Source organism: Drosophila innubila, chromosome X (assembly GCF_004354385.1).
Source record: "Drosophila innubila isolate TH190305 chromosome X, UK_Dinn_1.0, whole genome shotgun sequence".
Taxonomy (NCBI): Eukaryota; Metazoa; Arthropoda; class Insecta; order Diptera; family Drosophilidae; genus Drosophila; species Drosophila innubila.
In genome coordinates, this window is record NC_047626.1 from 10,035,957 (window position 1) to 10,060,293 (window position 24,337).

Consider the following 24,337-nt stretch of genomic DNA (forward strand, 5'->3'; position numbering starts at 1 on the left):
TTTTGCTTAAATACATCTAAATATGTTTTTTCGTGCACTTTTGCGTAGTTTGAGTCACAACTAGCTATAAATAGCTAAGTTGGCAACAGTGGATCGGCAAAGTGGCAGCATTGGTCGGCCGCAAATTGCGGTCACACTGCCCAACCGTAAATTACTTATTGAAAATAACGTAATATTGGCATTTGAAACAAAATTATTGATATTTTCACTTGCAAGTTTTAAAAATTTACATGTAATTATTATCAGTTGTAGACTTCCCCACCATTAAATGGCATTTATCGCTAAGCGAAGTATCGATAAGGCTGATTCTATGTTTTGATTTTTGCTCTTATAAGACTACATGTCGCCTCAGAATCATTTTCTTAGCTGATAATTATTTAATCAAGTTTGATTAAAAGAATATTTATATATTTTTCATTGCATTGGGTCATTAATATGTTTAAATATCGATTGCGATGGTTAGCTTAAACGTATCGTGTCACGGCGCACCAATCGCTTAAGAGTTTTTTTTTTTTGAATCGAAAATCGATACATTAGTGTATCGTTAAAGGAGCCATCGACTCATCGATGTTGATGTTAAACAGCGGGCTACACAGCACCGAAAAAAGCCGATGCAACATTTTACACGAAAATTAAACGATATTGTGCAGTTGCAGTGAAATTGGTTAAAAGGGCGTGCCAAAATAGTGAGTTTGTATGCAAAGTGCTTGGTGTTATATTTAATGTGACAAATTCAATTGCATTTGTAAATTATTTTGTATACCCTGCGAGTGTATCTGTGTGTGTGCAACATTTCATTTTTTGCATATATGTATGTGTTGTGTGTGTGTGAGTTTGTATGAATCGGGTGCAAAACTGCTCCTTTGTTTGCCCAGAACGCAGCGTCGGCTCAGCTTCGTTGTTCTTGTTGTTAGTGTTGTGCTTGTAGCTGTTTTGTTGTTGTTGTTGTTGTAGTTGTCGACGCTAGTGTCGCTGCCCAGCGGCGCCAGTATTAAAAAAGGGTGTGTGCCGGCTGAAAACAACAAACAAGCCAAAGCCAGTGGAAAAACGCCAGCTCCTTTTACAACCACATCCGTTTTATGTTTTTCCTTTTAAGTACCTCGCGACATACATACCTAACATAATTGTGCATAAACAACAACTTATTAATTGCACGCATTCGCTGAAAGAAAGGAGAAGGAAAAAAACAAGCAGCTAGAAAGTAACAGGCATTAAGTGCATTACAAATGCTAGAAAAATGTCAATAAATGCATATGCAACAACAAACACGTAACGGAACCACCACCAGGAGGCCGCTTTTGCTCGCCCTCTCTCCCTATCTCGCGCTCTCGCTCTCTTTCTAACTGCCTGTTTGTATAGTGGTTGAAGCAAAAACAAAAAAGAAAATGAGTTAAAAGAAAAACAGTAGCGCAAAGTGTTGAAAAAAGCTGTGTGGACGTGCCGGTGTGCCGGTGCCGGTGTTGCCACCCACCCCCAACAAAGCTTCTCTATTTGGACACCCACACACATACAACCGTACCGGCCCCCGCTTGCAATATACCACAACACACGTTTCTTGCACCCTGTGTGTGCCCAAAAAAAAGAAAATTAAATGAGAGAGAAAGAGACCCCCAGACGCAAACGCGCACACCAGTGTTGCCGATTTAGCTTTTATTTTTATAAATTCTAAATTGATCAAATCCGTATAGGCAAAAAAGCAAATAACAGCAAATAACACTTGAAACAGACTAAATTTTTAAGAATAATAGTCGTTAAATGCCAAATATAAATAGTTTCGGCACAATAATATTTATTTAAAGTCAACACTTATGATGTAAATATCTGTCTAGTTTATTTCTGTTTAATTTGTCCTGTTTTGTTGGCATCACTGGCGCACACACACAGTTTTCACTGGCTCTCTCTTCCGCCTCTCTGTCTCACTACCTATTCCACTCCCTCGCTCTCTCGTTTGGTTAAACTGCGCTCTCTCTTTTAGCAACTGCAGACCGCGGATGCTGTTGTTGTCGTCTACTCTCGTAGTGCGTCTACTCTCCTGCAGGTTGCGCTCTGCACTTGTTTGTGCACTTGTATCTCCGTCTTTGCTTCATTTTCAATTCCCTTTTTGCCAATGTCCGAGCGACAACTAATGCTGCCGCTGTTGCTGTTTGCCGCTGCTGTCACCCCACTTCCGTCCAGTTGCGCGCAGTTTTCTTTTCCTGTCCGCAGTTGTTGTTGTTTTTCTAAATCACTTGACCCGATTACCTGGTGGCTGCACCACAACCACCACCACCACCATCAGAGGCAGCAACAGCAGTAGAAACAGAGGCAGAGGCATCAGCCAATGATGGTCATTTGTTTTGCCGCTTTCTAACGAACCAGTTGAATTTGCGCACGCGTCGTCAAGTGAGCGCAACTGTCTCTAGTTGTTGTTTTTGTTGCTTGAGCTCTAGTTGACGTCTTATTGCTGTTGTTGCCGCTACTGACCGCTGACTGCACTTGAATTTATACGCTGACAGCAAGAAAACACACAAACAAAAAAAAACTACAAATATAAAAACAAAAACATAAATTGAAATCAAGAAAAAGTGGAAGGTGGCACTGCAACAACTGCGTTTTCTTGTCTGCAACTGCAGCTTCCGCGAGTGCATATATATATATATATATATATATATGAAAACATATATACAGCAACAAGAAAAATACTACAAAAAAAGTTCTAAAAAAAATGTACGAAAATAGCCACAAAAATCAGCAAAGTGAAATAGGAAAATAAGGTAGAAAAAGTAGCAATTATTTAAATTCTTTTTCGCAGAAATTGCGACTAGTTTTTTTTTCTCTGCATTCATGTTGCACGGTGTAAAAGTTTCAATTACAACTAGACAGTGTGCATGAATCATGTTTGGAAACTAACTGCATTATTGCCTTATTTGGCAAATGGTAGCAACTGAAAATAGTAGCAGCCAATAAATAAAAAGTAGCAAGTGCAACACGCAGGCTTGATAAATGTGTGTGTGTGTGTGTGTGTCTTTGAGTGTGTGTGCACGAGGCGTGGCACTTGTTTATAATACATATGTACTTAAAGCGCTTACAAGTGGCCACACAGCAAAAACAACAACAGCATAAGGCAACAGCAACACTTGATTTAGCACTATTTTGTCGCATACCAAAAGAAAAGCTTTTCACATACCGGAAAGGACAACAAAACGAAGCAAGCAAGCAGCTGTATATGTGTGTGTGTGCGTTTGTGTGTGTGTGTGTGTGTGTGTGTGTATGTCAAAGCATATACAGTATGCCAAGTAATTGTTTTGACAAACAAATTAAATTCTTATTTAACTTGGCCTTTTCTTAGTTTTTTTTACTTTTATTTTTTAAGTTACAAAAAAATTGCTTTGAAAAAAAAATAATATACATACAGTCAAGTCTGGTCATAGTGAATACCAAATAGAGTAAACAACAAGATATAGTAAACACCTAAATTTAGAAAAATGTTTTTCATTTATAGCAACTGAAAACGTTGAAATTTTGAACTAAGTTTTATTTATATGTTTACCGTGTCCTAAAACAAGTCTTTTTAAATAGAAAAAATTGAAACTTTTAAAATTTAAAATTAATTTAAATTAACAATAATGACTAATTACTTATAATTTTTATTTTGAATTTGAACGTAAAAATATTTTGTTGTGGTATTCAAATAATATTTAATTGATCCAATATTTAAAAACATTTAGAAAACAAATATTTTTATTTTATATCTAATCCGAACGTATTTTGTATTTTATTTTTTAAAAATGGTTATACCCAATTAGTGTTGTAAAAATACATCGAATATCGGCAATTCGATTTTTGCGGAAGCGATTTTCAAATACTTTGACTCGATAATATTTTTGACGAACAATTAATTAAATCAGTCAATTAGATCAGTTAATGAGTTTTCTTAAAAAATCAAAATCTCAAATCTAATTTAATTCTGCATCAACATTGGAAAAGTCTATTTCTTAACATCACTTTTAATTTTTTTTTCGATTTAAAACTCGATTTACAATTTGAACTTATTTATCAGTAAGCCCAAGGTATCAAAATTTCTTTTTTTTTCAATTGTCAAGATACTAGTAAAGAAAATTTCTAAGAAAGTGTATTTTTGTTTTTGTTATAAAAAATGCTTTACTTGTTCTTAAATTTATATATATTTTTTTTAAGTTGTCTATAGTTCTTAAAGCATATTAAGAAAATCAAAAGTAAAAGGCAAAAATGTGAATTTTATATTTAGTAAAAACAATTACTTGACTAACTGTATGTGTGTGTGTGTCCGTGTGTGCGTGTGTGTGTGTGTACGTGTGCTTTAAGCTTATCCGGCAACTTGGCAAAGCGACGATGTCAATCGTAAATCGGCATTTGGCATTCGCCTCGCAATTGCAATTCCAATTGTTGTTGTTGTTTGTGCTTTCTCTTTTCATGCGACACACACACACACACACATACAACTCCTCAATAATTGTCGCCAAGTGCAGTTGGACAACAAGTCCAAGTCCAATTTGTTGTCCATTTCCATTCTTGCCACAGCAGCAACAACAACAACAACAACAGCTACTGTTGCACTTGAAGTATGTTTGATAAATGTATGTATGTGTGTGCGAGTGTGTTTTGTTTGTGAGTAATGCTTGTTATTTGAAGTGTGGGCGTGGCGGGCAATGCATTCATCATCATCATCATATCACTAAACGGCAGCTTATCAATTGATTGTGTATGTGTGTGTCAGTGTGTATGTGTTTGGTGACTGATTCATTGTGTGGCAAGCGAGCTAAACAGTTTAACAGCGATAACTAAACATTGGCTATTTATAATAATATTAATAACAATAATAATAATAGAAATATCATGTGCAATTCCAGCAGCTAAACCGCAAGAACACTAAAAATAAACAATATTAAAAGAAAACAAATAAAAAGCGAATTGCTTGGAATTCGACTTGTCCAATTGGATACGTGAGTTGAGACTCGTTCGAGCAGACCATTTGATACTCTACACAACACAACACACACACACACACAATGGCGTGGCGCTTCAAGGCTTCCAAGTACAAAAATGCCGCGCCCATTGTGCCCAAAGCGGAGGCATGCGTCCGTGAGATTTGCGTTGGCAGCTATCAAACCTATGGCAATAATATTGCCGCATCGGGCGCCTTTATGGCCTTCAATTGGGAGCATAGTGGCTCCAGTGTCGCTGTCCTGCCCCTCGATGATTGTGGACGCAAAAGCAAGACAATGCCATTGTTGCATGGACACACGGATACTGTCACAGATTTGAAATTCTCACCCTTTCACGACGGACTCTTGGCCACCGCATCGCAGGATTGTCTGGTAAGTGGATGCATCTTTAGATGGAACCATCCAATAACTTGATCTAGATCTTGTTTGGTTTTTTTATAAAAGCAATTTTTACTTTCCGCTTTCAAACTCGATTAGATTTTAATAGTCGTCTGCTTCTGTAGTTCTCGGAGCTATTTTTGTTCATAAACTAAATATTATATAATATACATACATATAGTAAATACCACAATTCCCATAACAAAAATAAATACATTTATTGTATTCTACTTATACACGAACTTTTTATACCCTGAGCCCATTGAAAATGTCCAAAAAAGGGTATAATGTGTTTGGCAGAATGTGAGGAGCAGGCAGAAGGAGGCGTGACAGACCCTCCAAAGTATAAATATTCTTGATCACGATCAGCAGCCTAGTTGATTGAGCCATGTCCGTCTGTCTGCCCGTCCGTCTGTCCGTCCGTCTGTCTGTTTGAACGCGTCGATCTCAGAAACCATAAGAGCTAGACACTTCAAACTTGGTATTTAGGTTCCTGGATACCATATGCAGATCAAGTTTGTTTTTATTTTTGGATCGGCCCACTGTATCATATAGCTGCCATAGGAACGATACATCGAAAATGAAGCTTTAGTACGAAAAAGTTTTTTGTTTGTTGAGATATCAGAACCAAACTGATAGAATATGCATCTGGGCTGGTATTAGACATCCAAACCAAATTTGGTTAAAATCGGCTCACTATATCATATAGCTGCAATAGAGACGCTCAATCGAAAATGAAGTCTTAGTATGAAAAAGTTTTTTGTTTTTTGAGATATCTTAATCCAACTGATACAATAAGCATTTAACTTGCTATTGTCCGTCCTGGCCGAAGTTCGTTCAAATCGGTCTACTATATCATATAGCTGTCATAAAATCGATTGGTAGAAAATCAAGTTTTAGTAAGAATTTTTTGTTTTTTAAAATATCTTAACCAAACTGTTGGATTATGCATTTAACTTGGTTTTGTACATTCTAACCAAATTTGGTTTAATTCAGTTCCATATATCATATAGCTGTCATAGTACAGAGTACCTGGACACAGGGTATCCTACGGTCGAGCGTGCTCAACTGTAACCGCCCACTTGTTTTTCAATGCAATTAAAATAAAATTATTAAAAATATATATTTCCTGTCATTTCATAGGTAAAAATCTGGCATATACCGGAAAAGGGCTTGGAGCAATCCCTCTCCGATCCCGAGGCTGTTTTTTCCCACAAACAGCGACGTGTGGAGACAGTTGGATTTCATCCCACGGCTGATGGATTGATGTACTCCACGGCGGCAGGTTGTGTGGCGCTCTTTGATATTGCCACCCAAAAGGAGATCTTCTGTAAGTCCTCACAGCGAATTCAAATGGTATAATTACTGATTTTAATATTTTACATATACAGCAAACAATGAGCATCCTGAGGTCATTCAATCGGCCAGCTGGCGTGAGGATGGCACTGTTTTGGCCACCAGCTGCAAGGATAAGTGTGTGCGCATCTTTGATCCACGTGCCGAAGGTTCACCCATACAAATGGTCGCCGAATCGCATCAAAGCATTAAGGATTCCCGTGTGGTTTGGCTGGGCAATCAATCGCGCATCCTTACCACCGGCTTCGATGCGGCACGTTTGCGGCAGGTGATCATACGTGACATACGCAACTTTAATACGCCCGAGAAAACATTGGAATTGGATTGTTCAACTGGTATTTTAATGCCATTATTTGATCCGGATACGAATATGCTGTTTCTTGCCGGCAAGGGTGATACGACCATCAATTATCTGGAGATCACAGACAAGGATCCGTATCTGATCGAAGGACTGCGACACACAGGCGAACAAACAAAGGGGGCGTGTCTGGTGCCCAAACGTGCTCTCAAAGTCATGGAGGCGGAGGTGAATCGTGTGCTCCAGCTCACCTCCAACATGGTCATACCCATCATGTACCAGGTGCCCCGCAAGGTAAGCGATACTATCATGTTTTAATATTTGTTCCCTCATATAAATTACAAATTTTTCTTATAAAAATTACAAAATCAAAAGAAAAAAAACATGGAATAAAAATTAAACAAAATTTTAACAAAAATTGTGAAAGTCTATTTCATTAATATAAACAATGACATTTTTATTTTGCCTTTTCAATAAATTTTTCGTGTCGTTTTCCAAATATTAATTTTCTAATAATATTATTCATAATTTTGGTAATGTCCATATTATAAGTCGAAATTCTTTAAGGGAATAAAATATTCATATCTGTATATTTATTATAATTCTCTTCTTGTTTTTAGACCTATCGCGACTTCCATGCTGATCTTTATCCGGAAACTACGGGCTACAAGACGGACTTGATTGCCAGCGAATGGTTAAATGGCACCAATCAGGCTGTGCCCAAGATGAACTTGGATCCAGCGAAGCGTGAACACGGCGATGAACCCATTATCGTAAGTTTTCCCACACATATGTTTGTATATGCACTTAACATTATAGACATGATTAGGTCGATGCATCATTGATTGATAGTCCAGTTTTATGGGTTTCCTTTTGAAACTAGTTATCTTATAGATAAGATAAAATATATACATACATATGAGACAGATAACTGAATAAGTCACTTTAAAATTCTCCATAAAAGTTGCTAACATGAAACCAAATACAACAAGCTAACACTGATTCATCTTTCTATTCGTTGCGCAACACTGGATAAATAAAAAAACCTCAAGTAAATTTAGTTTGAAACTAGGAATTGTTCATTGAATTCCACAAAGACTTTTTTCCCTTAAGGATTGTATGTCTAATTTTATATTGACCTTTTATTAAAAATTCGTAAGTCTTAAGTGGTCTAGTTTTAAACTAAGGATTTTCTACAGAATTTCCCATCGATATTTTTTTCTGGGAAATCGTTAATCTTAAGAAAAATTCGATTTAACCTAATGGATTATTCAGTTTCTCAACTCTGGATAAGCGTTAATCCTAAGTGAGCTTAGTTTTAAACCAGGGATTGTCTATCTAACTAATCCCATATCGACCTATAGATACATCGTGGCAATCTGAGCGATTTCATAAAGAACATTGAGAACCAAAGGGCAAAGGGCAAAAGTTCGAATCAAAAATCAGCTGCACCTTCAGTAAAACGCAACGACAATGAACATTTTATGATGTTGCGCAGCAAGTGCAACAATGGCGAGGAGAAGAATGGAAATGGTACTGAGAATAACGACAAAAAGATGACCCATCCCAATCCGAATCCCAACAAGGGTCAAACGGAAGAGTGCAGTCTCAGTCAAAGTGAATTGATACGCAAATTCGAGGCGAAATACAAGACAGATTCGGAAAAGGATGTCCAGGTGGATGAGAAGGAATCACCCACTGAGCACTCAACGGGCAGCAGCGAGGAGGCATCCTCATCGGGGGCATTGGACACGAATTCGGCAAGTGGCAGCCACTCGCCACCGAAGCCCATGCCACGCACATCGCGCAACAATTCGTTGCCCGAGGCAACCACACCTGGCAGTGGCGGTGATTCAGCCGGCGAGGGCAACACACCGCGTCCCAGGCCACGCACAACTGCAGCTGCCGCCTACAAGGTGCCACAGTGAAGCTTCCATTGACGTCCCATATTTTGTTTCCCTTTATTTTCCATCTTGATTTGTAGTCGCACTTTTGTTATTATTTAAAAAATTGTCTTTTATACTCATTTGTTTGAATTTAATTTTAATTTTCACTGTTTCAGCGAGAGTGTTTCATTCCAACGTTCCCATACAAATGTTTCATTTCTGCGTTTTAGATAGCGAAAATGTTGCCTAGAATTTTTTAGAGCGAGTTTAGCACACATTTTTTGTTGTTGTAATTTTAACCTAAATTGATTTCAATTCCACTGTTTCACTACTTGGTTTTTAAGTTATTTTTTATTTTTAATAGTCTTAGATATTTATTTGTATGGGTATTCATTTTTACTTTCAATATAATGTTTATCATTAATTGTTCTATTTCTACGTTCCTATACAGCCTCGCCTTGGCCCAAAACCATTCTCGAGCAACACTGGTGACGTCTCGTTCGACAAAGTGTTTGCCGTGCCCGTTGCGCCCGGTTCGCATGAGAACATATCGAACGTGGGTCAGGAGAACTCTAGCGAGACGCCCACTCAAGGCGCCAAACCCGATCTCATTGTGGAAATTGAAATTAAAAGTAAGTAACGAGTTAGATGACGACGGACGATTAACTAGTAATAGAAGTGTTGCTAGTAAGCAGCTAAGTGCGAATGATTTCTATAACAACGAGTAGATCATAACAAGGAAATACGAACGAGTATTTATAACGATAACTTCTTACGAGTGTTGACAACATGGCACGAGTTGATTATAACAAGTGTTGTTAATTTAAATAGTAACGAGTAGACTGTATTTAAAAGTAAGTAACGAGTTAGATGACAGACGATGAACAAGTAATAGACGTGTTGTTAGTGAGCAGCCAAGTCCGAATGATTTCTATGGAAACGAGTGAATCATAACGTGGAAATACTAACGAGTATTTATAACGATAACTTCTTACGAGTGTTGACAACATTCCACTAGTAGATCATAGCAAGTGTTGTTAATCTAAATAGTAACGAGTAGACTGTTGCGAGAGCTGCTAATGTGTAACGAGTTTAACTTAACTATTTGTTCTAACGAGTAACATGTAGAGAGAGTGACTAACGAGTAGCTACTAACGTGAGTTGGTGACGAGCATCAAATACATCGTTGAAAGGAACGAGTAACGAGAGTTTGTATCTAGAAACGGATACTTCGTAGCGAGTATTACTAATCAATTCACACTCTTCTCTTGCAGAAAGCCATGAACGTGAACCGAATGTTGGCGGCAATGGCAACGGCAATGGCGTCCAAAAGTCATTGACCACCTCGGAGCGTCGCAAGGTAAATGATAAACCCGAAAACATTCGATTTCTTTAATTGCATAGTCACATTAAAGTGGCTAACAAGTTTATTGCCATGTTTGTGAGCGAGACTTAACTAATCTTCAACTTTTGACCTTTCTTACATGCCTGTGCCAAAATTCGTTTCTTCTCTCTTTATGTAATAAAAAAAAAAAAAAAAACTACATGTATCCTGCTACTAACACCCAAAAAACCAACTACTCCTGCTCCTGTGTACTTCTGTGCTTTCTACTACTGTCTACTTTAACCCGAACTGCAATCACAACAACAACAAACAACTATAGTCTTCAGCTGACGATGATGAATCATCCGATAAGGTCTGCAATGGATGCATTTTAATATACTTTAAAATTTTATCAACATTTTACTAACGAACTATTATTATCCTGTGTCAAATACTTTATTCAGATATTCGAGCAAAACTCTGAATCGTCGGAGAATTCGACGGAGGGCGAAGATCGCACAGATGCCGATTTACTACGCTTCTCAGCGGTGCGTAGCAGCATTGCCGAACGACGTCGCGTCTACGAGAGTCGTTCCAAGAGCCAGGTGGATGAGAAGGCTCAATCGCCGGTGCCACTGTGAGTACTCGTTTTTATTCAAGCTTATAGCTTTGAAACGAAGCAAACAAGTTGCTCACACGTCACTTTTAAAATGTGACGAGTTGAGCACTCGTTATCGTAAAAGTTTTGCGTTGTCCTCCGGGTAAAACACTCGCTGCAATGAGCTGATTAATTACTGCATTTCAAGCTCTCCCATTAATAGGCAAAAGAGTTGACCACTCGCTACATTTAAATTGTAAAAAGTTGTTCACTCGTTGCTTCATTAATAATAAGTGACTAGTTGAACCTTTATTTATTGGAAATATGACGTGTTGCGCACTCGTTGAATAAGAAGTGTGACGAGTTGAGCACTCGTTTGTTTCATTTGTTATACTGTTGTAGTTGTGACGAGTTGATTATCCGTTTTATTTGTAGTGTGATGAGATAAACTCTAGTTACATTTTAATTGTGACGAGTAAAACTCTGGAATCACACTCGTTGACTTGCAAATGTGGCAAATAATTCACTCGTTACATTTGAAATGCAACGATTTGAACACTTGTTGCAAGTTTAACGAGTCATTTGCTAATGGTACTCAATCTTCTCTGCCCCCACAGTCGCCGTGAAAGCTCCAAGGTGGAACCGCTTAAACCCAGCCAGCAGTTGGGCGGCAATAGCAATGTCATACCCGCGTCTGGCATTGACAGCAAGCGCATCTCTGTGCCGGAGGGCAAGTTGATGGAGGAGCATCGTCGGGGCAACGGTGCTGGACTGAAGAAATCGGCCACCGAGGCGGCATTCAGTGCTGCATCAACAAAACGCACCTCGACCGTCTTTGGCAAGGTGTCCAAGTTTCGTCACTTGAAGGGCACGCCCGGTCACAAGTCGACACACATTGAGAACTTGCGCAATTTGAGTCGACAGATACCGGGCGAATGCAATGGCTTCCATGCCAATCACGAGCGTGTTGCGGTACCGCTCTCTGGACCCGGCGGAAAGATTGCGATCTTTGAGCTGAGTCGTCCCGGCAGATTGCCCGATGGTGTCATTCCATCGCTGGTGAATGGCAGCAACATTATGGACTTTCAGTGGGATCCTTTTGATGCACAGCGTCTGGCGGTTGCCTGCGACGATGGCATTGTGAAATTGTGGCGCATCGAGGAGGGCGGCTTGAGTGAGCCAACAAATACGCCGCAAGGTGAATTGACCGCTCATCTGGACAAGATCTACTTCATACGCTTTCATCCCTTGGCCGCCGATGTGCTTCTCACGGCCAGCTATGACATGACCATTAAACTCTGGGATTTGCGTACCATGACCGAGAAATGCGCACTCAGCGGACACACGGATCAAATATTCGATTTCGCCTGGAGTCCATGTGGCAAACTGGGCGCCAGTGTTTGCAAAGATGGCAAAATCCGTGTCTACAATCCACGCAAATCCGAGACGCCCATACGCGAGGGCAACGGTCCTGTGGGCACACGTGGGGCACGCATCACTTGGGCACTCGAGGGTCATTACATTGTCTGCACCGGATTCGACAAGTCAGTTCAAATCGAATCTTTTCTAATACATATATCTAATGTAAGATTTATTGACTTTTAACAGGGTCTCGGAGCGTCAGATTAGTGTGTACAATGCACAAAAATTGACGGCGCCATTAAATACGGCCAGTTTGGATGTGTCGCCATCGATTCTAATACCATATTATGATGAGGATAGCTCCACATTGTTTGTCACCGGCAAAGGAGACTCGACCATATACTGCTATGAGATAACCGATGAGGAGCCATACATATGCCCGCTGTCGCATCATCGTTGCTCCTCGTTGCATCAGGGCCTCAGTTTCCTCACCAAGAACCATTGCGATGTGGCCAGCGTGGAGTTCTCCAAGGCATACAGGCTGACAAACACAACCATTGAGCCGCTCAGCTTCACAGTGCCACGCATTAAGGTAAGGCCAGAGGAAAACTATTGGAAATTCTTAATTCTCTCTAAAAGTACACTATGCAATAACATTTTCTGTTAATAACCATTACCTTAATGTTCATTTGATTATTATTCGATTTTTAAAGTTACTCTGCATCTAATTTTTGTTTATATTTTTCAAAATTTTCATAGACTTTTAATTTTATATTATTTTTTAAATGCTAGGCTTTTCTATCTTTATTAAAACTCCACAGATTTTATTTGCATTTGATTTGTAAATTGTAATAGTTTAGTTTATTAGCTAAGCCTAACTTTGTTTTTCAAAAATTTCGATTTTTTAATCTTGGAATTTCATATCAAATCAAAGCTTAACTAAACTCCTTACGAAATATGCTTAATGGATCGGTTTTTAAACCAGCCCAAAGAGAATTCCTATTTTAAATGAAATAATTTTATTTAGTATATAAAATATATAATTGAATCTAATGTATAATAATATTTCTATTATTTCCTGCAGAGTGAACTGTTCCAGGATGATTTGTTTCCACCCACGCGCATTACATGGAGCGCCACGCTCTCTTCCGAGGATTGGTTTGGTTGCAACGACAAGGCCGCTGCCAAAGTCAGTCTCAAGCCAGAGGGCATGGATACACGTAAGTGTTCTATATCTATCTCTTTCTGCCTCTCTCTCACTCACTTACTTTCTCTCTGCTTAGTGTCATCCATACAACAAGTGCCAGCGGCAGTTAAGAAACCAGATGCTTCGCAATTTGCCAGCAAATCGGAATATGAAAGCAATAAACAGCAGGAGGTCAGTTCTTGTTCTCTTTCTCACTCTCTGACTCTTTCGATCTCTTTCTAATGCATGTTAATGAATATATATTGAATTGCAGATACAAAAATCGGTTAGTGCGCGCATGGAATACACCACCAAGTTGGAGCAGGATGAAATGGAGGGCGTCGATGAGAATGAGTGGCAAGAGTAGCGTCAAATGGACGCCAATGGACACGCATACACATAAGCTATATTATTAAATATACACTCATAGATAAGTTCAACTCGTATATGCATAAACAGTGCATAATTATTCACAACTTAACAACACACACACACACACACACAGACACAACAAACACACACAACACACACTGAGACAGAGACAGAGACAGACTTTGAGACAAACACAACCCGTGCAGCAAGTTGCAAGGCAAGAATTAATGATTAGGCATATTTGAGAGCATTGCTCAAGTTTCCCACTTTTCCCATCACTCCCCTCTGGAGCTACCACCCCACTTTCTTCAGTCAACTGCTGTCAGCTGGGCCAGACCTTTGTATATAGCAACGGTGCTGCTACAAATCTATTACCCATTTATTTTTGTGAGAGAGAGAGTATGCACTGCTAACTGGTTGTGCCAATGTCCTTGAACCCGTTTCCCCCTTACCCACAACTGCAGTTGCTCAATAATTGCCAAATTACAAAGTTTAAGCAAACGTTTTTATATAGTTCACTTTTTTTTTATATACATTTATATATATACTTATATAATTTTTATTCGTTTTGTATTTGTTTATACACACACAAACATTGCTATACAATATATATATATATAAATATATTGTTTTATGTGTTTGTTTAAGTAGTTAGTCCAAATTAGTTAAGCATAAAAACATTTTTATAATTTTCTATAGTTTTCTATTGAGAGTATTTCGCTTAAGTTTGTGGCCATATATAAAGATGTTGTTGATATTTATATATATTTATACATATATAAATATTTTAGAGCTTTACAAGTATTTACCTCTCAGTCTATTTCAATATGTGCTCTCTCTATATAAATATATATACATTAAAAATCCCTTTTTTATATATATATATATACACATAAATATATACATATATAGTAAATTTCAACTCGACACTTGTCTCTCGCTTTGGCAATGGGAGCAGCTCAGGCGGGCCAACACCCACATATATAAACACCCCAAACACACACACACACACACACACAGACATACGACTCCAATCTTTACATGATGTATTTTATAGCATATATTATAGAGGACAAGTTTTTATAGCAATTTGATGCTTGCTTTGGTCACACACAGGTTTTAATATCGTTTTTTTTTGTTTTTTTGTTTTTTTTTTATAGATCTTTCTAGTCTTTGTCTTTATTCATTGCTTCCTTGCGACCCTTTAAGAATACCATGTAAAACCATAACATAACAACAGACAGCAAAAACATTATAGACTGTACGTGAGACGTTTAATGCGTAAGCCAATCAAGCGAGAATTTTGTTAATAACTAATTAACTAAACAATATACAATACAAATATATCAAAAATCAAATACTTAATGTAACAACTGAATCAAAAATAAGAGACAAACAACAAAATATGTAATTGATAAAAAGAAATGATAAACAAAAACAACAACAATTCCAAAATGTATAACGAAAAGACTTGCGGGAAAAGCGCATCCGTGTTGCCATTTAAGAAAATTTGTCGAAAGAGAGCAAAAATCAAGCTCCTCCACATAAGACTAGAAACTTATACAGATATATAGAACCGATATGATACCATAATTTGTATACTTATAAAGCATTTTGTACTTGCAATAGATATGCATATATATAGTAAATATATATATTTTGTATACAGCAACAAAGAAACAAAACAAAAACATAAACAACTTTTGCGACTGATTCGACCAAGAACATTCTCGGGTAATGGCAATAAAGCTAGGCCTAGAAGCTATATAGTTATATCAACTATATAGACCATGACAACACATCCAATCCAACAATGTTGCATTTAAAAAGACGGAAAACCACTCACAATATTTCACTTTTTCACTTGAAGCATTTCCGGGAGCATTTTCCATGATAACGATGATATTAGATTGTCTCAAAACTCTAGTACTTATATGCGCATAACATATAAACAAAGAAAGCAAAAAAAAAACATACCCAAAATTATATAGCATATTATAATAATATCTATTATGATCTTCTTAACGTATTAAAAGTATTCAAATCTATATTCATTTTTCTCTCGCTCATTCGATTAATTGCGATATTTGATTGTAGTGAGTTAACGCCATTCCACAGTGCACAGTGGGTGTGCACACATCAGCTTTTCTTTTCTTCCTCTTCTACACTTTTTTTTTTATCGATAACCAACACTAACAAAAACAACAACAACAGTAATAACTATAATCGCTCTCGATAAAAATATATGATAAATATTTTGTATTTTGATGAAATTGAAGCTGATATTGTATTTATTAGCCATATAGGTATATATCATATATGATATATACATACATACAATACATATATATACAAAAATATATATATATATATATTTAGGTACATATTTCTTTTTGAATGTCTCACTTATTTATATTTATATATAAAACACAAAAAAAAAAAACCATAAATATACATAAATTTTGTAATAATCGCAATGATATGATATGACACGATGATTTTGATTATGATGCTGATGATCTTAACGATAATGATGCGATTTATTTAGAAGTGTAGAATGCAAAAGAGATAAAAGCATACACATTATACAATTTATTTTACAGTATATCCGATATATCAATACTCTAGCCCTAAGTAATAATACAAAAAAAAAAAAAAAAACAAATATATTTATATACATAATTAAATAAAACAAAAATGCAATACAAAAAAAATTAACCAAAAAATATGTTTTAAAAGCTTTTTATTTTTTGGGTTTTATTCAAGGCAAAATAGTGTCAGATTGCTTTGCTAGAAGGGCATTAAAAAGTTTTCAACCCCTCAAGTTTATGGGTATAAAAAAATAGTAATTTACAGGCAGATGCCTAAATATCGAGAGATTCATGATGGTCCTTTTTCCTTTTAAAGAATATTTCTAAAACTTCATCAAAACATTAAACAGAAGTAGTAAAAACAAAAAAAATTAAAATCAAAAACGTGTTCTTTAAAATTTAATAATTAATTTTATTCTTGCATTTCTAATATTTTTCCTAAATTAAATTTTCTAATATTTTTCCTAAATTATATTTTCTTATATATTTCCTAAATTATATTTTTTAATATTTTTCCTAAATTATATTTTCTTATAAAATTATTCCTTAAAAATTAAACGATATTTTATTAATTTTTTTTTTTGATTTTCCTAATATTTTTGTTCTTAGTGTTAATTACACTACTTCTAATGTTTCAAATTCCCAGTTTTATTTTTCTTAATGTCTGTTGCCCAATTTCGCTACAATTTCTCGAAATACTTTTAGGCAAACCTCACAGCTAGTTAACCCAATTTGTAGTTTACTTTTGGGTTAGTTCCGATGCCTTTGGCTGTTGCCGGGACAACGAGGCAGCTGGGTGGCGGGGGGCAGGAGGGAGGAAGGACATCGAACAAACAAACTTGCGCAATGCAATGGAATGGAAGGACATTCCGGCAGAACTTCTCATTGTCGTAGGAGACAGCAGGTGGATAAGTTGCTGGCTGCTTGGGCATCAGGATGAAGTTCCTGCTGAAGAAATGTTTGCGTAAGAAGGCGCCCGAAATGAAACCGGGCGCCATTTTGGACGCCGTCATCTCACAATCCTCGGCGAGCGCCTGCAAGTGTCTGCTCTACAAACTGGCGGATTACAAGAGGGGTAAGTCGTCCATTCAGTGCGCTGTCCGCTCCTCCCTGCCTTAACCGTGATCCGTTGCAGGCGGGGATCTGATCGATGCGATCAATACGGGCGGATTGATAGCCGTGGAGCAGCTGATCAGGGATCAGTTTGGGGTGTTTATGTATAATGATGGCAAGGGTCAGGTCATCAATCGGGCGGAGTTCTTGCGCTGGAAGTATCGCGATCATACGGAGGTGACCATACCGATTGAGGCATCACTATCGATACACGATCCTCTGGGCAAGTGGGAGGATCACAAGGCCTGCTGGCAGATGCAATATCGTGGCGCTCTGGGCGAGAGTCTGCTCCATGTGCTCATCATCTGTGACTCGAAGATACACACGAAGCTCGCCCGTGTGCTGCTCCGTGTCTTTCCCAATCTCGCTCTGGATGTGATGGAGGGGGAGGAGTATCTGGGTGCCAGTGCACTGCATCTGTCCATTGCCTACAGCAACAATGAGCTTGTCGCCGATCTCATCGAGGCGGGTGCGGATATCAATCAACGTGCCATCGGTAGCTTCTTTCTGCCACGTGATCAGCAGCGCATGAATCCGGCCAAGAGCACCGACTACGAGGGATTGGCCTACATGGGTGAGTATCCACTTGCCTGGGCCGCCTGCTGTGCCAACGAGAGTGTCTACAATCTCCTTGTGGATTGCGGTGCCGATCCGGATGCCCAGGATTCCTTTGGCAACATGATACTCCACATGGTCGTCGTCTGCGATAAGCTGGACATGTTCGGCTATGCTCTCAGGCATCCCAAGACTCCAGCCAAGAATGGCATTGTCAATCAGACGGGACTGACGCCCCTCACCCTCGCCTGCAAGCTGGGACGTGCCGAGGTCTTTCGCGAAATGTTGGAGCTATCCGCTAGAGAATTCTGGCGTTACAGTAACATCACCTGCTCCGGATATCCATTAAATGCCCTGGATACTCTCCTGCCCGACGGTCGCACAAGTGAGTGAGATACTAAGTAATCATCTTCTATGAAATAAGTCTGTCTGTATAGTTTAAACACCTAGATCTCAGGAGCTATAAAACCTAGAGACCCTAAACAGAGGGAAACATATTTCTTAAGGAAAATAATTAAATTTGAATGCAGAATGAATATGTGGGCCAAGCCATGATCAAAATGACATTCCGCTTGAAAATCGGTTTACTTTTGATAGAGTTATGGAAGTTTGAAGTTGGTTAGACTTTGGATCAAGCAACTTTACAAGTCAAAATTTTTGTCCAGTTTTACATGATTTTTTACAGAAAATTGAAAGGTCTCAGAATCAAGTTTAAAGTGTTGTTTTATACTAATTACGATATAAGGAGTTGACTAAAAGTGAAAACTTGAGATTTAAAATTTTCAATTTTCAAAATTTCAAAGGGGGGACCCTTAGCATCGAAATCAACATCTAGAATTTTTCTGGAGGAAAATATTTTTTTAACAAATTCAATAAAATTTCAATGCAGAATAAATTTAAATGCCGAACTTTGTTCAAAATGACATTGCGTTTGAAAATCGGTTGAGTTTTGACAAAGCTATGAAAGTTTGAAGTTGGTCAGACTTTGGATCTAGCAACTTTACAAGTCAAAATTTTTGTCCAATTTGGCATGATATTTTACAAAAAAATGAAACGTCTCAGAATTAAGTTTAAAGTGTTGTTTTATACTAATTACGATATAAGGAGTTGATTAAAAGTGAAAACTTAAGATTCAAAACTTTGATTTTTCATAATTTCAAAGGGACCCTTAGTATCGAAATCAACATCCAGAATTTTTCTGGAGGAAAATATTTGTTTGAACAAATTTCATAAAATTTGAATGCAGACCGAATTTAGTGGCCGAACCATGATCAAAATGACATTCCGCTTGAAAATCGGTTCACTTTTGACGAAGTTATGAAAGTTTGAAGTTGGTCAGACTTTGGATCTAGCAGATTTACAAGTCAAAATTTTTGTCCAGTATGACATGATTTTTTACAAAAAAATGAAAGGTCTCAGAATCAAGTTTTAAGTGTTGTTTTATACTAATTACGATATAGGAAGTTGATTAAAAGCGAAAACTTGAGATTTAAAATTTTCAATTTTCAAAATTTCAAAGGGGGGACCCTTAGCATCGAAATCAAGATCTAGAGGGAACAATTTTTTAACGAATTTAATTAAATTTCAATGCGGAATTAATTTTGAGACCAAAAAATGTTCAAAAAATGTTTTCACCAGGAAACCATAATTCTCAGTACAATTCACGGTCTGCGTTGAGCGTAAAAAGGTGAGATTTTCGACCGATCGTTATTATGGCAGCTATATAATATAGTGAATCGATTTGAACCAAATTTGGTCAGCTTGTGAAAGACCAATTCATATGCATATTCTGGTCAGTATAATTTATAATAATATAATACCTGCCATAGGAACGATCGGTCGAAAATATCATTTACTTGAATTCGTTTCTTGCTATTTTAATGGTTGTCTCACTGTCGAGCACACTTGCAGACTGGAACTCGGCACTGTTTATCATCCTAAACGGTACAAAGCCGGAGCATCTGGACATGTTGGATGGCGGCATTATCCAACGTCTGCTGGAGGAGAAGTGGAAGACCTTTGCACAGAATCAGTTCCTCAAGCGTCTGCTCATTCTGTCTACACACTTACTCTGCCTTACCGTGTCTGTCTATTTGCGTCCGGCACACGATGGCGATGACCTGGACGAGGGCGGAGATCAGGCGGATGCGCCAGCGACAGCAGCGCTCAAGGATGGACAGCGAGAACTTAATGGTAATGGTGCGGATGGAGATGGGGATGGTAATGGGGATGGGGGTGATTATAATGCTCAGACTGTGGCGAGATATTGTGCCGAGCTGGCGACCATTGCCGGCGTACTGAGCTATGTGATCTTTCAGCAGGGTGACGAGATCAAGAATCAAGGATTGTCCGCATTTCTCAAGCAGCTGGTGAGCAAGTGCATCCATCCATTGATCACATGACAAACTAATTAACAATCAATCAACAATTCATCGACAGTCCCATGCGCCGGCCAAGGCAATCTTTTTGTTTTCCAATCTTCTGATCCTCGCCTGCATTCCATTTCGTCTCATTGGCGACACGGACACTGAGGAGGCCATTCTCATCTTTGCCGTGCCCGGCAGTTGGTTTCTTCTCATGTTTTTCGCCGGGTAAACACATTTTTCCAACCTTTAACCAAAGTTATCCCTGGCTAATCCTTCGATTTGCAGCGCTATTCGACTCACTGGACCGTTTGTCACCATGATATACTCGATGATAACGGGTGATATGTTCACCTTTGGCATCATTTACTCCATTGTATTGTGCGGCTTCTCGCAGGCCTTCTACTTCCTCTACAAGGGACATCCCCAGGTGCAGTCGACCATGTTCAATACCTACACTAGCACCTGGATGGCTCTCTTTCAGACCACACTGGGTGACTACAATGTGAGTACTTACTTAAAGTCCCCTCTCTTTTATAATAAATACTTTTATTTTATTTTAATAAAAGATTCAGTTATTGAGTATTTCACTGTCGAGCACACTCGACTATAGCATATTTTTATATTTTTAGAACTATTTTATTTTTTTAATAAAGAACATGTTTATTATATCTGGAACATTATACTATATAACAGCAAGACCTTTAACAAATCCCCTTGAACAATTTTCCTATGCTATGATTTTTTTTTAAAATTTTTTTTTTAATTTTGTGTTTTTTAAAGACTTTTCTCCAGAATGGCACTTGCATTTTTTACCATTACCCGATTTTCAAAAGCTTTACACTTTCTGAAAGGTAATTAATATAATTACTTATCACTTACATACAGTTTAAAATTTAAGCAAAAATTTAGCGATATATAATTTTAAAGTAGGAAATTATGTTCTTTAGCCATATTTTTACCAATTGGTTTTTTGTTTAAAATTCTGAAAAAAAAACTTTGAAAAAGATAAATTGATTATATTTAGGACAAGTAAGACCTTTCAATAAACTATGACAAGTCATCTCTTCAATCCATTTATAATTTTAAAAAATGGATGGAGAATAAATATCAATCAAAGATTATAAGTTTTTGAAAAAAAAAAATATAACTCCATCTGTCTGATCCATTTCCCTTATAGTATCCCGATTTAAATCAGACAACTTATCCGAATCTGTCGAAGACTGTCTTTGTCATCTTCATGATATTCGTGCCGATTCTGTTGCTCAACATGTTGATTGCCATGATGGGCAACACTTATGTGACCGTCATTGAGCAGTCGGAAAAGGAATGGATGAAGCAGTGGGCCAAGATTGTTGTCACGTTGGAGCGTGCTGTGCCACAGTCGGATGCCAAGGGTTATTTGGAGGCGTACTCCATACCACTGGGTCCTGCGGATGATACGGGCTTTGAGGTGCGTGGTGTGATGGTCATCAAGAGCAAGAGCAAAACCAGAGCCAAGCAGCGCAAGGGCGCTGTTTCCAATTGGAAGGTAAGTCCAAAAATTTCATGGATCGCGTTTAAAGTGTTAAAAAAAATAAATTATATAATAAAAATTACTTGATTCTTATTCAAAAAACTGATTCTGATTCTGCACCAAAGTGTAAAAATTGCAATTTTTTTCCATCACTGTGCATTTTTTCCAGACTTTTCACTTTTTTTTAAAAAACTTCAAACTGTTATAACTTTTTCAAATCTTAACCACTTTTCTTGAGGAATGTAAATTTTTATAATTGTTTCTATAATTTAAATCAATTTTTTTTCATTACTGTCTATTTTTCCATACTTTTCTCTTAAAAGATTCTTCGAAAACTTTAGACTGCCTTAACTTCCTTAAATCTTAACCATTCTGCATAAAAATTGGAAAATGCAATTTATTCCATTAGTGTCACTTTTTTCCCATCCAGAAATATTATATATATATTTGAGATTTTCTCATTCAGACATTTGTTTTTTATTTTGTTTGATTTTTCAAATTCATAACTCTTATTTGTAACATCTTACTGATCTAATTGGATTTTTTCCAAATCCTTGCAGCAAATCTTGGATCAGTTAAATTTAAATTTGTTTATATTTCTAATTTAAATTAAAATATAAATTATATTTTACAATAGTTGGCAATTTTATTTTATTTTAAATTGTATTATTAATTAAAGAAATCAATATTTATTGTAACTTTTCGCATTCAGCGCGTTGGACGCGTCACGTTGACGGCGTTGAAGAAGCGCGGCATGACGGGGGAGGAGATGCGTCGGTTGATGTGGGGACGCGCCTCGATCTCGAGTCCGGTTAAGGTGACCAAACAGAAGCTCAAGGATCCCTACAATCTGCACACCGAATCCGATTTCACCAATGCCATGGACATGCTCAGCTTTGCCAATAATCCTGCGGCCAGCAATGGTGTCCAGTTGCGTGCGGCAACAACAACAACAACAGCAGCAGCAGCAACAGCTGTCGCTGCCGCCGCTCCAGATCCGTTTCGTGAGCTAATCCTCATGTCGGATCAACGCCCGGACACCCATGATCCACACTACTTTGCTGGTCTGCAGCAGCTGGCGAATAAAGCCTTCGATCTGGTCGAGCAGACGCTGAAGACGCAACCGCAGCTGGCCAAGAAGACAGCTGTGCCGGCAGTGGGAGCTGCAGTTGCTCCAGCCCAGCCCCCAGCAGCTGAAACCCAGAAAAACCCAGAAATTGCTTCTCCTGCTATGGTCATGCCCATGCCGGGCAATCTGACGAATTTGTTTCAAGATCCCAAGGATATTGTGGATCCCAAGAAGCTGGAGGAGTTCATGAACATGCTGGCCGAGGTGGAGACGGAGGAGAGCGACAGCGGTGGTCCCATTCTCGGCAAGCTCTCGCTGGCCAAGCGCACACACAATGCGCTCTCCAAGGCGGACATCAAGCGCACGTCCAACTTCGATGGCAAACCCATGTCCTCGGTGTGGGGACAACAGCTGCCGGATCTCGACCTGGAGCCGGTAAGTCGACCACAGTGTTAGTTGCTTCAATTAACAACTCTTGCAGGCCTTTAATTTCGAGGAGGCTGTGGCCGAGGAGGTGCTGACCATTGAACAGGAGGCCGAGGTGGAAACCGAGGATGGCAATGGCAACCACGAGGATAGCGAGGATTTGCCCACAACGGAGCAGGTGCATGCCACCATGAAACAGTTCCATTTACGCAAATGCCAACCTGCCCAGGATGAGGCAGCGCGTCGTGCCAAAAGCGCGCGAATTCGTCGGAAAAACAAGTGAGTATGGCAACTGATATGCCCCATCTGCCATCTGTCAGCTGCCCCCGGTTCCTTTACAGGGTATCTCCCGAGCAGAGCGATGCGGAGCTGGAGAGCAAACGTCAGCAGGCGTCACGTGGTCGCTCGGCACATGGACGCAAAGCGGAATCCCCTCCAGATCCCCTGGAGCCTTGGAGCACGCGAGAGCTGCAGGACATCAACAAGATACTCGCCAAGAAGAAATAAGAGTTGCACATACATACGTTATCCTGGCACATAAATCAATTCGGTTTTGCGTATAATTTTTTAAGATTTTCTTCTTCTTGCTTAAACATAATAATTCATAATTTATTAAATATCTTCGGCTATACGCACCAAAGTTTGCACAATAAAATATACTTGCAGCATATACATATATGAAATTTATACAACGCTCCAGTCGAGAGTGCTCGACTACGAGATACCCTTTCTTCTACACGCTCTGTACAATTTATTTCCTGAATAATTTCTGTTCATTGCTTAAAATTCGTTTTTTATTTTCTCGTTTTGCGGTTGAGTCTAAAAATTAAAACTTGATCTACGGTTAAAAAATTATTATATTTGTAGTCAGACAAACGGACATTATGCACATTAATAATATAAGTAATTATTTTGACAAAATAAATAAAAATATATACTCATGTTTTCACATTATAAAATCTAAACTAGATTAAAATCTG

General features: G+C 38.2%; 2 protein-coding genes across 4 annotated transcripts; both read left to right on the forward strand.

Moving 5' to 3' along the window:
• The first annotated feature begins 537 nt into the window (after positions 1–537).
• On the forward strand, positions 538–15,684 carry LOC117794350 (coronin-7). Of its 3 annotated transcripts, XM_034634987.1 has the most exons (15): positions 538–686; positions 4,869–5,336; positions 6,486–6,672; positions 6,734–7,290; positions 7,617–7,769; positions 8,361–8,912; positions 9,334–9,514; positions 10,157–10,242; positions 10,547–10,579; positions 10,671–10,843; positions 11,422–12,348; positions 12,413–12,758; positions 13,251–13,386; positions 13,450–13,544; positions 13,627–15,684. In XM_034634987.1, exons 2-15 carry the CDS (start codon positions 5,028–5,030, stop codon positions 13,717–13,719), a joined length of 3,828 nt encoding a protein of 1,275 aa, XP_034490878.1. In that variant the 5' UTR covers positions 538–686; positions 4,869–5,027; the 3' UTR covers positions 13,720–15,684. The 3 variants fall into 3 exon arrangements, with proteins under 3 accessions (XP_034490878.1, XP_034490880.1, XP_034490879.1); XM_034634989.1 differs by lacking the exon at positions 8,361–8,912; XM_034634988.1 differs by lacking the exon at positions 538–686 and having other exon boundaries at positions 4,848–5,336.
• Positions 15,685–17,251: 1,567 nt separating this feature from the next.
• On the forward strand, positions 17,252–24,241 carry LOC117794351. Its single transcript, XM_034634991.1, has 9 exons — positions 17,252–17,390; positions 17,451–18,368; positions 19,895–20,352; positions 20,423–20,574; positions 20,635–20,851; positions 21,527–21,877; positions 22,575–23,366; positions 23,413–23,636; positions 23,699–24,241. Exons 1-9 carry the CDS (start codon positions 17,252–17,254, stop codon positions 23,862–23,864), a joined length of 3,417 nt encoding a protein of 1,138 aa, XP_034490882.1. The 3' UTR covers positions 23,865–24,241.
• The last annotated feature ends 96 nt before the right edge of the window (positions 24,242–24,337 follow it).

Coding starts and splice junctions, on each gene's coding strand:
- LOC117794351 (XM_034634991.1), top strand. CDS start 17,252: ATGAAGTTCCTGCTGAAGAAATGTTTGCGTAAGAAGGCGCCCGAAATG. Junction 17,391..17,450: donor ACTGGCGGATTACAAGAGGG/GTAAGTCGTCCA, acceptor GATCCGTTGCAG/GCGGGGATCTGATCGATGCG. Junction 20,575..20,634: donor CTTCTCATGTTTTTCGCCGG/GTAAACACATTT, acceptor TTCGATTTGCAG/CGCTATTCGACTCACTGGAC.
- LOC117794350 (XM_034634987.1), top strand. CDS start 5,028: ATGGCGTGGCGCTTCAAGGCTTCCAAGTACAAAAATGCCGCGCCCATT. Junction 10,243..10,546: donor CCACCTCGGAGCGTCGCAAG/GTAAATGATAAA, acceptor AAACAACTATAG/TCTTCAGCTGACGATGATGA. Junction 12,759..13,250: donor TCACAGTGCCACGCATTAAG/GTAAGGCCAGAG, acceptor TATTTCCTGCAG/AGTGAACTGTTCCAGGATGA.